The sequence below is a fragment of the Hemiscyllium ocellatum genome, chromosome 39 (genome assembly GCF_020745735.1).
Source record: "Hemiscyllium ocellatum isolate sHemOce1 chromosome 39, sHemOce1.pat.X.cur, whole genome shotgun sequence".
In the NCBI taxonomy this organism is placed as follows: Eukaryota; Metazoa; Chordata; class Chondrichthyes; order Orectolobiformes; family Hemiscylliidae; genus Hemiscyllium; species Hemiscyllium ocellatum.
The window spans coordinates 3972620-3986214 of NC_083439.1; the positions used below are offsets into that span (position 1 = coordinate 3972620).

Below are 13595 nucleotides of genomic sequence, written 5' to 3' on the forward strand. Positions count from 1 at the left end.
TGGTGGGTGATATATTTTCTGGTGTGGCGGTGCTGGTAAAGGTAAGATTGAGGGAAGCTGTGATAAGATAAAGAGGGGAATTTATGTGACAATATGGGTGACTGCAAGGCAAAAGTGAGTGTTGTAGGGTAAGAAAGGAACAAAACTTAAGTCTGGAGGAAGCCATCCAGAAACAAAGTAAAGCAGAGAATACAAGGAAAACAAAAAGAAAGTTGGAATGACAATCTGAAATTGTTTAGTTCGTTGTTGACTCTGGAATGTGCTAAAGTGCCAAATCAAAAGATCAGGTCTACTTTCTCAAGCTCATGTTGAACAATATTGGAGGCCGAAGTTGGGAGTGTGCAGAAAATATTTTCTGTTGTTGGACTTTGTTACTGTGTCTTTGTGGATAATAGAAAGCCTTATCTTACCTCTCTAACGTTGTCTTGAAGGCGCTTTAAAATGCTGTGACTTATGTTAGCAAGCATGTCAGCTTCACAGGTAGCAATATCCTGTAAAGTACTGAGGGATAAGTACCCAACTTGACTTTTAGATGTCAAAGATGGATTTTTTTTCAAATGGAGCTTCTTTGAATCTGTCATGGAATCAGTTCTTGCAAAGACCAGTGCATGTGACAGACTTCCATAATGAAATGTCAAGCCTGATTATGTTCTCCCGTCATGAAATGAAACTTCTGATCTGGAGGGAAAAGTGCTATTAGCAAACTATAGTTTTCCTAATATTGTTTCTTTCTATAGCCCTTCTGGCTGCAATGCTTTGGTGAATATGCATAATTTCAAAGGGTGATGATGAATGCACTTCGGTGAATGACCCTTTCATTAAGTAATATGATTTTATACTTATGAATATTTACAGGAACATCGGGTTCTGACTCTCCAGGTCAGGCAGTAGAGGCTGAAGAAATTGTTAAGCAACTGGAATTGGAACAGGTGGATGAGATCACAACAAGTACAGCAACGTCGGCCACTGGAGGACTGTATTCTGGCCAGGCAGTGACAGCGCAATCACATTTGTCTCCTGACAGCAGTTCAGATAATGTCGAGGATGAAGTCACCAATGAACTTCATCCGATGCCAGGTACATTAACTAGTTAATTTAATAGTTCTTTGTTTTGCAAATTCTCTTAACGAATGAGCCTTTTAATCTGCAGGTAAATTGTCGTGGGACGTAAATCATACTCTGCATGTCTACTTCAGAAATCTAGAGATACCAGACTATGTCATTATGATCTCAAGCTCTTTTCTGTGGGAGATCAGCCATATTCTTAAATGATTGAATTTTCTATAAAATGGCTATGAAAGCAGACTTTACACTAAGTTAAAGTCAGTAGTTAGTTGAATTCCTTCACTAATGAAGGGCATTGACATTTAATTTAGTTTTTTCAGATTGTAAGTTCCCACTAGCCATGTTTAATAAAGCAGTTTAATGGTTCTAGCCATGCTGTGTCAGTGTTACTTATTAGTAATTTTAAAAAAACACACTGGCTGACTCAGTAATAAAAGTTTATTGCATTTTGCAGATTGCCTATATCCTTTATTTTAAATTTGATTCACTGAGATATGATAAAACTCATCATTATACATCAGGATTATAAACTACGTAGAAATCCATGAGTTTATGTTTGTCTGAACTACTTTGCACACCTTCATTCCGAGAGATCCTGAGCCTATCTTACAGAAGTGGTCACAGTTAAGAATTGAGACTTGAGAACACTGAAGTGTGCTGATCAAGGATCTGCTGGAGCTTAACCCATTAAAATTGTACATTTTTAGAACAACAATCATGTTTTATGTTTTTAAAATAGTTTTGGGTTACTTGAACTGCTTCTGATAGGGAACTGATCTTAAGTGAAATAGGAATGTAGCCATCAGTGATTAATCTGTCCTTCAGATCCCACCACTAGTCAAGCTGATGGTCAGTTGTCAACAGTGAATTGGAATTGTTGTGGATCTTTCTACCTTATATGTTAGATTGCCAGATCTGCCATGCAAAATTGACACACTTCAATTTAATTCAGCTCAGTCACAGAGACTTTCCCTATCTTCTACCACATCCAGAAAGTAGGATAAAATTATATAAAACAGAAGGAAGGAGACCATTTGACTTAGAGTCATATGGAATTGTAGAGTCCTACAGCACAGAGACAGGCCCTTCGGTCCAAACTGGTCCATGTTGACCAAAATGTCTGTCCACACTAACCCCATTTACCTGTACTTGGCCCATATCCTTCCCCTAATCCCTTCCTATCAATGTAATTGTCAAAATGCCTTTTAAATATACCTGCCTCAACCACTTCCTTTGGCATTTCATTCCATGTGTGTACCACTCTGTGTTAAAAAAAGTTGCCCCTTAGATTCCCTTTTATTCTTTCCTCTCCAAACTTAAACTCATGTCTTCTCATCCTCAATTCCCCAACTCTAGAAAAAGACTGAATCATTCACCCTATCCATGCCTTTTATGATCTCATACATTTCTACAAGGTCTCCCCTCAGTCTCATCAGCTGTAAAGGAAAAAGTGCTAGCTTGTCCAACCTCTCCCTCTAGCTCGGACCCTGAGTCCTGGCAGCATCTTTGTAAATTTCTTCTGCACTCTTTCCAGTTTAATAACATCCTCCCTACAGCAAGGTGACCAAAACTGAACATAGTTTGGGAGAAGATTTGTAGCTCGGGTGCTCGTTGTTGTAGTTCTGTTCGCCGAGCTGGGAATTTGTGTTGCAGACGTTTCGTCCCCTGTCTAGGTGACATCCTCGGTGCTTGGGAGCCTCCTGTGAAGCGCTTCTGTGATATTTCCTCCGGCATTTATAGTGATTTGTACCTGCCGCTTCTGGTTGTCAGTTCCAGCTGTCCGCTGCAGTGGCCGGTATATTGGATCCAGGTCGATGTGCTTATTGATTGAATCTGTGGATGAGTGCCATGCCTCTAGGAATTCCCTGGGTGTTCTCTGTTTGGCTTGTCCTATAATAGTAGTGTTGTCCAAGTCTCAACTCCCATTCCTAGACGTGATGGTACAGAGAACACCGAACGGAGAATTCACCACAAAGGTATACAGGAAAGTCACACACACAGACCAAGTCCTAAACTACGAAAGCAACCACCCCAACACACACAAAAGAAGTTTCATCAGGACACTGTTCAAAAGGGCCACAACACACTGCAGTACACCAGAACTGCAAAAAGAGGAAGAAGAACACCTCTACAATGTATTCGCCAAAAACGGATACCCGCGCACTTTCATCAATAGATGCCTAAGGGAAAGACAATGGAATGAGGACATGCCACAACCCAAAGGACTAGCCACACTACCATACATCAAAAACATTTCTGAACTGACAGCCAGACTACTGCGACCACTAGGACTCATAACAGCATACAAACCAACAACCATTCAGACAACAACTCACCAGGACGAAGGACCCGATACCCAGCATGAGCAAAACCAATGCAGTGTACAAAATTCCATGCAAGGACTGCACAAAACACTACCAATGACAAACAGGAAGACAGCTAACAGTCCGCATCCATGAACACCAACTAGCCACGAAACGACATGACCAGCTATCCTTAATAGCCTCACACTGAGATGACAAACAACATGAGTTCGACTGGGACAACACTACTATTATAGGACAAGCCAAACAGAGAACAGCCAGGGAATTCCTAGAGGCATGGCACTCCTCCACAGATTCAATCAATAAGCACATCGAACTGGACCCAATATACCGACCACTGCAGCGGACAGGTGGAACTGACAATCAGAAGCGGCAGATACAAATCACTATAAATGCCGGAGGAAACATCACAGAAGCGCTTCACAGGAGGCTCCCAAGCACTGAGGATGTCACCTAGAAAGGGGACGAAATGTCTGCAACACAAATTCCCAGCTCGGCGAACAGAACCAAACAAAACTGAACATAATGCACCAAGTGTACCTCACCAACATCCTGTATAACTGCAGCATAACTTCCCACCTTTTATACTCAGTCACTGGCTGGTGAAAGCCAGTGTGCCAAAAGACCCCTTCACTATTCTGTCTACCTGTGACTCGACTTTTAGGCAATTGTGAACCTGAACTCCCAAGATCTTCTGTTCCAATACATTCCTTAAGGCCTTACCATTCACCATATAATTCCTATCTTGATTTGACTTGACAAAATGCAAGACCTGACACTTATCTATATGAAACTCCATTTGCCACTTTCTATCCCACTTTCCCAGCTGATCAAGATCCTGCTGAAATTTCTGCTAACCTTCCTCACTGTCCACAATACCGTATATTTTAGTGTCATCTGCAAACTTATTAATCATGCCTTGTATGTTCTCATCCAAACCATCGATATAGGTAACAAACCTTAATGGGCCCAGGACTGACCAATGAGGCACTCCGATAGTCACAGACTTCCAGTCAGGCAACCAACCTTCCAGTATTACCATCTGCTTCCTACCATCAAGCAGATTGTGTATCCAATTTGCCAGCTCACCTGGATTACATGTGATCAAAAGTTCCAGAGTAGTCTACCATATTTAACATACCATGCCATCTCTTTCCCGCTCCATTATTCATTCAGTTTCTTAGATTGCTCTACTTATTTCCTTTCTATGTGTATATCCAATTCCTTCCTGAAAGACAGAGTTGAATTTGCTTCAGGCATTGTGTTCCAGATCCTAATTCCCTACTTTTTAAAAATCCTTATTTTGCCTCTGTTTTTCTGGCAATTACTTTTATTCATTATCTTCTAATTATTTTCTTTATGCTGTATGCTCTATAGAAATCCTCCATGATCTTGAGCACCTCTTAATTAATCTGTAGTATTATTTGGGCACTGAAAACAGTAGAAGTGAGTACTCCCTCATTATCTTTATTTGCCAGGTATTTTTACTGAGGAATATAGTGAGCTGCTGAACTCACCATGCGCTGCCTACCTGCATTGTCTCACCATAACATGCTCATATGTGTGAATCTATTATCTGATTTTTGGCACTGGCCTAGGTTCTTCTTTATACCACTCACAGTTTTCATTCAGTTAAACAAAGTTTCACATTCATGGCATTAAATCTGTGATTTAATAACAACTATGAGAAAAATATGTGTCTGTTATTTAAGAAACCGAAATGGAAAGGATACATTTAGATTAGATTAGATTCCCTACAGAATGGAAACGGGCCTTTGGCCCAACAAGTCCCCATCGACCCTCTGAAGTGTAACCCACCCAGACCCATTCCCCTATCTTATATTTGCCCCTGACTAATGCACCTACCACTATGGACAATTTAGCATGGCCAGTTCACCTGACATGCACATTTTTTGGATTATGGGAGAAAACCAGAGCACCCGGAGGAAACACGCACAGACACGGGGAGAATGTGCAAACTCCACACAGACAGTTGCCAGAGGCAGGAATCTTACCCAGGTCCCTGGTGCTGTGAGGCAGCAGTGTTAACCACTGAGCCACTGTGCTGCCCATAGAATTGTTTCTGCAGAATCTGTACGGTGTGATAATAGACCATTCAGCCGAACCAGTCCATACTGACCCTCTGAACAGCATCCCATCCTCCCGACCCAGTTCCTGTGACCTAGCATTTCCCCTGACTAATGCACCTAGCCTGCGCATCCCTGAACACTGAGCAATTTAGCATTTCCAGTCCACCTAACCTGCACATCTTTGGACTGTGGGAAGAAACCGGAGCACCAGGAGGAAACTCATGCAGGCACGGGGAGAATGTGCAAACTCCACGCATAGTCACCTGAGTCACCTGAATTCAATCTGGGTCCCTGGCGCTGTGAGGGATTTAACTACATAACTGAATAATATTTAATTATTAATTCACTTCCTATGTTTTTGGTAATGGTTTTAAATTGATTAGTATTTCTATTAAAATAACAGACACCACGTCAACTGGCCCTCCTATGCATTTTTATATTAGTGTGTAATGTAACTTCAGGCTACTAATTTCCTCTGAATTCAGAATTTTTATCTTGAATTTAACTTAGCTTTCATTGTGTCAATTCAGATTATTTCATTGTAGAACTTAACTTTGAATTCAAACATATGAATTAGGAGCAACATTAGGCCATTTGGCCTGATCATGACCAGATCTAATTGTGGCATCAACTCCACTTTCCTATCTACCCTTGGTTCCCTTGTGAGTTAAGGATTTTCTATTTCTGCATCAAACATAGTCAGTAACCCAGCCTCCATTGATCTCTGGGGAAGTGTGGTCCAGAGATTCACAACTATTCTGGAGATAAAAAAATACTCTTATCTTAAATGGGCGACATCTTATTTAGAAACCATGTCCCCTCAGTCTAGTCTCTTCAGAGTAGAAAATGTTTTTTCAGCCTCTGCATTCTCAAGGCTTCCATGATTTTATATATTTAAGTAAGATTGCTTTTCATTCTTCTGAACTCCAGTAGATACAGGGCCAAACTGTTCAATTTTTCCTCATTGATTTCATGCTGCTTTTTTTATTCTTCTTATCAAAATGGGCAAATTCACATTTTCCCACATAGTATTATCCAGACCTATCTCTCTCTTTGATAAGCCCTTAAGTAAGCTCCAAAGCTTATTTTCATGCCTGTCTTTGTGTCATCAATAACGTTAGCATATGTTCGATAAACTCTTCAAGCCATTAATATGGATTATAAAGTGTTGAAGCTGTATCCATGTGACACTCTTGCCAATGTGAAATGATCTATTTATGCCTACTGTCTGGTTCTGGTTAGTTAACCAAAACGCTGTCCTTGTTGATATGTTATTTCCTATACCATGAACTTTTATTGTGTGGAGTAAGCTTGATGTAGTGATGTGGCAATTTGTCAAATGCCTTCTGGAAAACTCAGTAGCAGGTTGTTCATTAACCATGTTGCTTGTTATTCCCTTAAAGAGACCAAATAATAATATTCAAACACTATTTCTCTTTCACTGTTGCCTTTGATTGTTGTGAGAGGAACCTTGATGATTCGAACGAGATGGGCGGGCACTATTTTGTTTGGAAAATTGATTATTCAGTTAATTGATTCAATGCCTTTCCTCTGGGACTTAGAGTTTTCTGTTAGGTCTGCACCCTGTTCAGGAGATGAGGTAGCAGCATACTGTGCGCGAGCCCCTGCTCCCACCCTCTTCCAACTGCCCACCCCCCAACACCGCCCCCCACATGCCCCCAACTCTCGTCCAACACCACCACTGTCTGTCCCTGCCCTTCCCCCAACCCTGTCCCAAGACCGCCCCCGCCCTCCCCCCAAACCCATCCAACACCGCCCCCTCTCCAGGGCAGCCAGACTGGACACCAGCAAGACTGCTGCTGCCTTTTGAGGGGTGAGTCTCCAACTAGTGCATACATGTACTTACACACACGCACAACTACTTACTGCAAATTTTTTACAGGTTCCACCTCTGCCCTGAAGAGATTATCTGGGGGAACGGGGGTTTAGGGTACACCCCTGTGTAGAACTCCAGCGAAAGTATGTGGGGAGAGAGAGAGGACGGGGGTGGGGGGACAGGCATTGGAGACAGTGCCTGGAATCCTGTCAGTCCAGGACTCTTCTCGGCAGCATTTCAACAAGCGAGTTCACTTTTAATCACTGGATAATTGATAATGGATAATCAAGGTTCCTCTGTAATAGATTCAAGTTGTTCCCCTCTGACAGATGTTAAGCTAACTTGCCTATGTTTTCTGCCTTTTGTCTACCTCTCCTCTTGAATAGAAGAGTTACATTCACTATTTTCCAACCTGATAGGCCCAACCTTTAATCTTTAGAATTTTGCAAAATTAAAACCAATGCATCATCTATCTCATCAATCTATTAAGACCCTACGATAAACTCCACAAGCATTTTGGGACTTGTAAGATTTTAGTTCAGATAATTTACTCAGTATTTTTACTTTGGCAATTATAAGTGTTTTGACTTTCTCCTTCTCGTTGACCTCCTGATCATACTCATTACTGGAATGTTGGTTCTGTCCACTATAGTTCATGCAGGTGCAAAATCTGTATTCAAATCATTCATAATTTCTTCCTTATTGTCCATTCCCTAAACTTGTGCTGTGGAGGACCAACATTGATTTTACTTATCCTTTTCCTTTTTAAAGACGGTGACTGTCAAAAGTTTTCCTACCTGTTCTTCTATTTCTAGCTAGTTTTCTCCCTCATTGTTATTTCAGCAATTTTCTTTTGTCCACCCCAATCCAACACAGGCACCTTCACATCCCTTGTATATTCAGTTCACTCTTCTGACTTGCCAGTATTCCTTTGCAGTATTCTGCACTTTTTCTTTCAATCTAATACTATCCTTAACTACTTTAGTAAGTTGTGGATGGTCCATTCTTTCTCTGCAGTCTTTCATTCTCACTGGACTTTCTTCTGTGTTATGAACTATCTCCATAAGTTCCTGCTAGTGCATCTCTACTGATCTATCCCTTGGTCTAATTTCCCCAGCTATATCTTCATACCTTCATATTTGTCCTTATTTAAGCTTATAAATGCTTAGTATTGGATTATATTTTTCTGCATACATGATGTTTTGCCTGATCCAAAACAGCTAACAGATGGAATGCTTCCTGACTGTATAAATCATATCAAATTCTATGTTGATTATTTGGTAGGAATGTTAGGAATTTAACAAATGATACAAGAAAAATTAAGGTATTTCTTTAGCAAATATACTTAGTTAGGTGCATTGATGGCCAGAAATGTTCCCAGATTTGCGCACACAAAATGTATCATCTTATACCAAAAGGCGGGAGATGAACTCCAAGCACTCTGCCCAAGTTATTTCAGGTGTAGGTGCTGTCCAGCATAAAACGTAGCATTTTGATTTGAAAGCCCAGTACTGTGCTTGGGAATAGTTTCAATTTGAATGAAGACAATCCTGTAAAATGCAAGTAGCTTGAGGACTGGACAATTTCATTTGGCTGTAGACAGAATTTCCATGAAGTGAACATTTTTTCCAATTGTTTTGCCAGCCCAAGCAGTGCACTTAGCCAAGTCTTGAGTTTCTATAACAAACTTCTGAGTTGGTTCTTAGTTAAGCCTTTCAGTAAGTTATTAGTTCACCTGGTTTCTTTTAAGTTGTAATTGTATCTTGATGTGAAATGTATGTATTACAAGGCAGGATTAGAATCAAGTACAATATGTTGGCACTGAAGTGCACTGTACTTCTGAGAGGTGGATAAATGGGACTGACCTCAACCAGGCAGTTGGGACAATAGCTTTCCGCAGATCCCATATCTCCATGGTTTAAAATGAGTGGCCATTAGCAGCATATGCCATCTATGCTATCTTGTTCTAAACACAAGGCAATGGCAAAACCATCCTGTTCTGGTTGTTTCACAGAACAATCATGTCCAATGTACCTATACTGTATGTTGTTTTGTCATTGAGAGGGCTGGTCAGACTAGTTTAATCATAACAGCCTAGTTTCTATCATTTGGAGAAGGAAAATCAAGGGAGTGTAGGTATGTATGTTTTTGTAAAGGTTGTGAAGTAAAGTAAATGTTGAAAGTGTTGAATAATTTCAGATAGTAATGATGTCTTTAAAGATTTTAGCATCATTGAAATAAATAGTCATATGCACTTGTTACTTTTTAGCACCAGAATTGAATGTGTCAAATGTGGAACTCTGCAAGACAATATCTTCTCCTGATTCTTACCCAGAGCCACCTGCTCACCCGGAGGCAAGCTATGAAGAGGACTGGGAAGTCTTTGATCCGTAAGTGTTTATCAACAATCGTCTCTTACAAACTGGGTATATATAAATTCTATGAGCTGCACTTAAGCATCAAAGTGCAGGCTAATACTGCAGTGTAGTGCTGAGGGAGTGCTGCATTGTTGAAGATGCTGTATTTTTGACGACATATAAACCAAGGACCTATCCGCCCCATCAGTGGATATAAAAGGGCCCCTTGCACTACTTTGAAGATGAGCGACAAAGTTTTTCCCAGTGGCTTAGCCACTATTCCCAGAATCGAAAACAGATTATTTATATGTCACCACATTACAGTTTGTGAGAACTTGATCAATTGACTGTTATGTTTCTTACATTACAACAGTAACTGCACATCAAAACGACTTCAGTGGCTCTAAATTTGGAACTTTTCTGCTGTTGTTAGGGCATCATATAAATACAAGACATTTTTTAACACAAGTATACTTTTTAAAAGTTTCATTTATTTGAAAGTAGACAAGCATAAAAATATAATAGATAAGCGGTCTTTAATTATCAAATTTTATAACATTGGAGAACATTCAGCCCATCATATCAGTGCCAGTATTCTGGAAGACCTATTTATAGATAATATACAGTGTAGGAGTAGGCCATTTGGCCCTTCGAGCCTGCACCACCATTCATTATGATCATGGCTGATCATCCACAATTAGTATCCTGTTCCTACCTTATCCCCATAACCCTTGATTTCACTGTCTTTAAGAGCTCTATTCATCTCTTTCTTGAACGTATCCTGAGACTTGGCCTTCACTGCCTTCTGGGTCAGAGCATTCCATATATCCACCATTTTCTGGGTGAAGAAGTTTCTCCTCAACTCTGTTCTAAATGGCCTACCTCTTATTTTTAAACGGTGTTCTCTGGTTCTGGATTCACCCATCAGCGGAAACATGCTTCCTGCCTTCAGAGTGTCCAATCCTTTAATAATCTTATCTGTTTCAATCAGTTCCTCTCTAATCCTTCTAAACTCAAGAGTACAAGCCCAGTCACTCCAATCTTTCAACGTGTGATAGTGCTGCCATTCTGGGAATTGACCTAGTGAACCTACGCTGCACTCCCTCAATAGCCAGAATATCCTTCCTCAAATTTGAAGACCAAAACTGCACGCAGTACTCCAGGTGCGATCTCACCAGGGCCCTGCACAGCTGCAGCAGAGGACCTCTTTGCTCCTATACTCAATTCCTCTTGTTATGAAGGTCAGTATGCCATTAGCTTTCTTCACTGCCTGTTGTACCTGCATGCTTGTTTTCATTGACTGATGTACAAGAACACCAAGATCTAGTTGTACTTCCCTTAACTAACTTGATTCCATTTAGATATTAATCTACCTTCCTGTACTTACCACCAAAGTGGATAACCACACATTTATCCACATTAAACTGCATCTGCCATGCATCCGACAACTAGCCTGTCTAAGTCACCCTATATTCTCATAACATCCTCCTCACATTTCTCTCTGCCACCCAGCTTTGTGTCATTAGCAAATTTGCTAATATTATTTTTAATACCTTCATCTATATCATTAATGTATATTGTAAACAGCTGCAATCCCAGCACCGAACCATGTGCTACTGCTCACCGCCTACCATTCCGAAAGGGACCCATCTATCACTACTCTTTGCTTCCCGTCAGCCGGCCAATTTTCAGTCCAAGTCAGTATGTTTCCCCCAATACCATGTGCTCTAATTTTGCTCACTAATCTCTTATGTGGGACTTTATCAAAGGCTTTCTGAAAATCTAGATACACTACATCGATTGACTCTCCCTTGTCCATCTTCATAGTTACATCCTCAAAATTCTAGAAGATTAGTCAAGCACGATTTCCCCTTTGTAAATCCATGCTGACTCCTATTCTGTTACTGCTATCCAAATGAGTCGTAATTTCATCTTTTACAATTGACTCCAGCATCTTTCCCACTACTGATGTCAGGCTAACCGGTCTATACTTCCCTGTTTCTCTCTCCTTCCTTTCTTGAAAAGTGGGACAACATTATCCACTCTCCAATCCACAGAAACTGATCCTGAATCTATAGAACATTGGAAAATGCGTCCACGATTTCTACAGCCACCTCCTTAAGTACCCTAGGATGCAGACTGTCAGGTACTGGGGACTTATCAGCCTTCAGACCTAACCGTCTATCCAACACCATTTCCTGCCTAAAATAAATTCCTTTCAGTTCATCCATTACCCTAGGTTCTTCAACACTATTACATCTGGGAGTTTGCTTGTACCTTCCCCAGTGAAGACTGATCCAAAGTACCTATTCACCTCTTCTGGCATTTCCTTGTTCCCCATAATAAATACACCTGTTTCTGTCTTCAAGGACCCAATTTTAGTCTTAACCTTTTTTTTCTTTTCACATAGCCAAAAAAGCTTTATTATCCTCCTTTATATTTTTGGCCAGTTTGCCTTCGTGCCTCATTTTTTTCTTCGTGTATTGCCTTTTTTGTAATCCTCTGATCTTTAAAAGTTTCCCAGTCCTCCAGCTTCCTGCTCATCTTTGCTATGTTATACTTCTCTTTTATCTTTATACAGTCCTTAACTTCCCTTGTCAGCCACAAATGCCCCTGCCTCCCCTTAAGATCTTTCTTCCACTTTGGAATGAACTGATCCTGAACCCTATGCATTATACCCAGAAATACCTGCCATTGTTGTTCCACTGCCATCTCTGCTCAGGTACTGAACCGTTGAACTTTGGCCAGCTCCTCCCTCATAGCTCCATAGTTACCTTTGTTCAGCTGCAATATTGACACTATTTATTTGCATCCCATATATTTTTCCATTTTCCGTTTCAAACTTGTTGATTGAATATGTTTGTGGGATACCTGTGACGCCTTTAGTTCCATTGCCAATTCAGTCATGATCTAATTGAATTGTAGAAAAGAATTGAACTGTTGATGTTCCTGCTTCTGTGTTCCTTTATCGTGAGAAGCAACTTGGTAATGGTCATTAGAAGGGGATCATCCAGTTAACATTGAATGAGGAGAAATTTCTTCACTCAGAGGTTAATGAATTTTCAGAACTCTTGGTTGAGAGGGCTCTGGGGACACAGCTAAGACATGTTAAGGAGACTTCTTTTTTCACACTGAGAGTTATGTGGACAGAGCAGAAAACTGGAGTGGGAATAGATGATTAATCATTACTCTAAACACTGTGGAGAATCAACAGGTTGTATTGCCATCTGCTTTTTCTGATGACGCCTACTGTAAATTTTAAGGCAAAGTGGTAACTGCAGGTCTGAATACAGTAAAGCTTTGTGTTAATGCAGGTACTGAACTTAATATCTAGTGGACAGTCTGTATTTTTTTGCAAGTTGAATTGAGAATCATGAACTTGAATTTGACCTACATTAATTTTCTTCCTGGAGACATTGCATTGGGAGTGGAAGCTGATAGAATGGTTACAACAAAAATGCACCATGTATTACCAGTGACTTTGATTAACAATGTTTTAAGGTCGCCCATAATTGCAGTTCTGGCTGTACTGAGCACTGGTAGCGATAATCTGCAGTAGGTGTGATAGTGGCATGGATTTCCTGAGTTTGACTAGCAGTTGGAATTCATAAAAATCTAAGTATATTAGAAATGACATAAGAAACAAAAATATTCGAAGTGACCATTAATTGTTAACATTTGGAATGGATTAAATGTGGTTTTTTTTGGATGTTATTGATTCTGTTGGTATTAATTTCTAACATTTATTCATTTTCATTTTGAGAGATTTAAGTTCTGTGCTACTTTTTTTATGTCTGCAATAACTGGTACTAGTTTGGAGTTGAGGCTGAGCTTGCTGTTGTCATAGTAAAATGATATTGACATCTCTTTCTTCCCCCCCCCCCCCCAGCCGTTCCAACAGAGGGTATATTCTGAATTCTGA

General features: G+C 40.3%; 1 protein-coding gene across 2 annotated transcripts in view; it reads left to right on the forward strand.

The window, feature by feature from the left end:
- Positions 1 to 13595, forward strand: part of LOC132834167 (CTD small phosphatase-like protein 2) — an 81884-nt gene that overhangs the window by 43132 nt on the left and 25157 nt on the right. For both annotated transcript variants that reach the window (XM_060852828.1, XM_060852829.1), the window contains 2 exons: positions 856 to 1077; positions 9586 to 9706. In XM_060852828.1, the coding sequence (XP_060708811.1) occupies positions 856 to 1077; positions 9586 to 9706 (343 nt within the window). The remainder of the gene's footprint in view (positions 1 to 855; positions 1078 to 9585; positions 9707 to 13595) is intronic.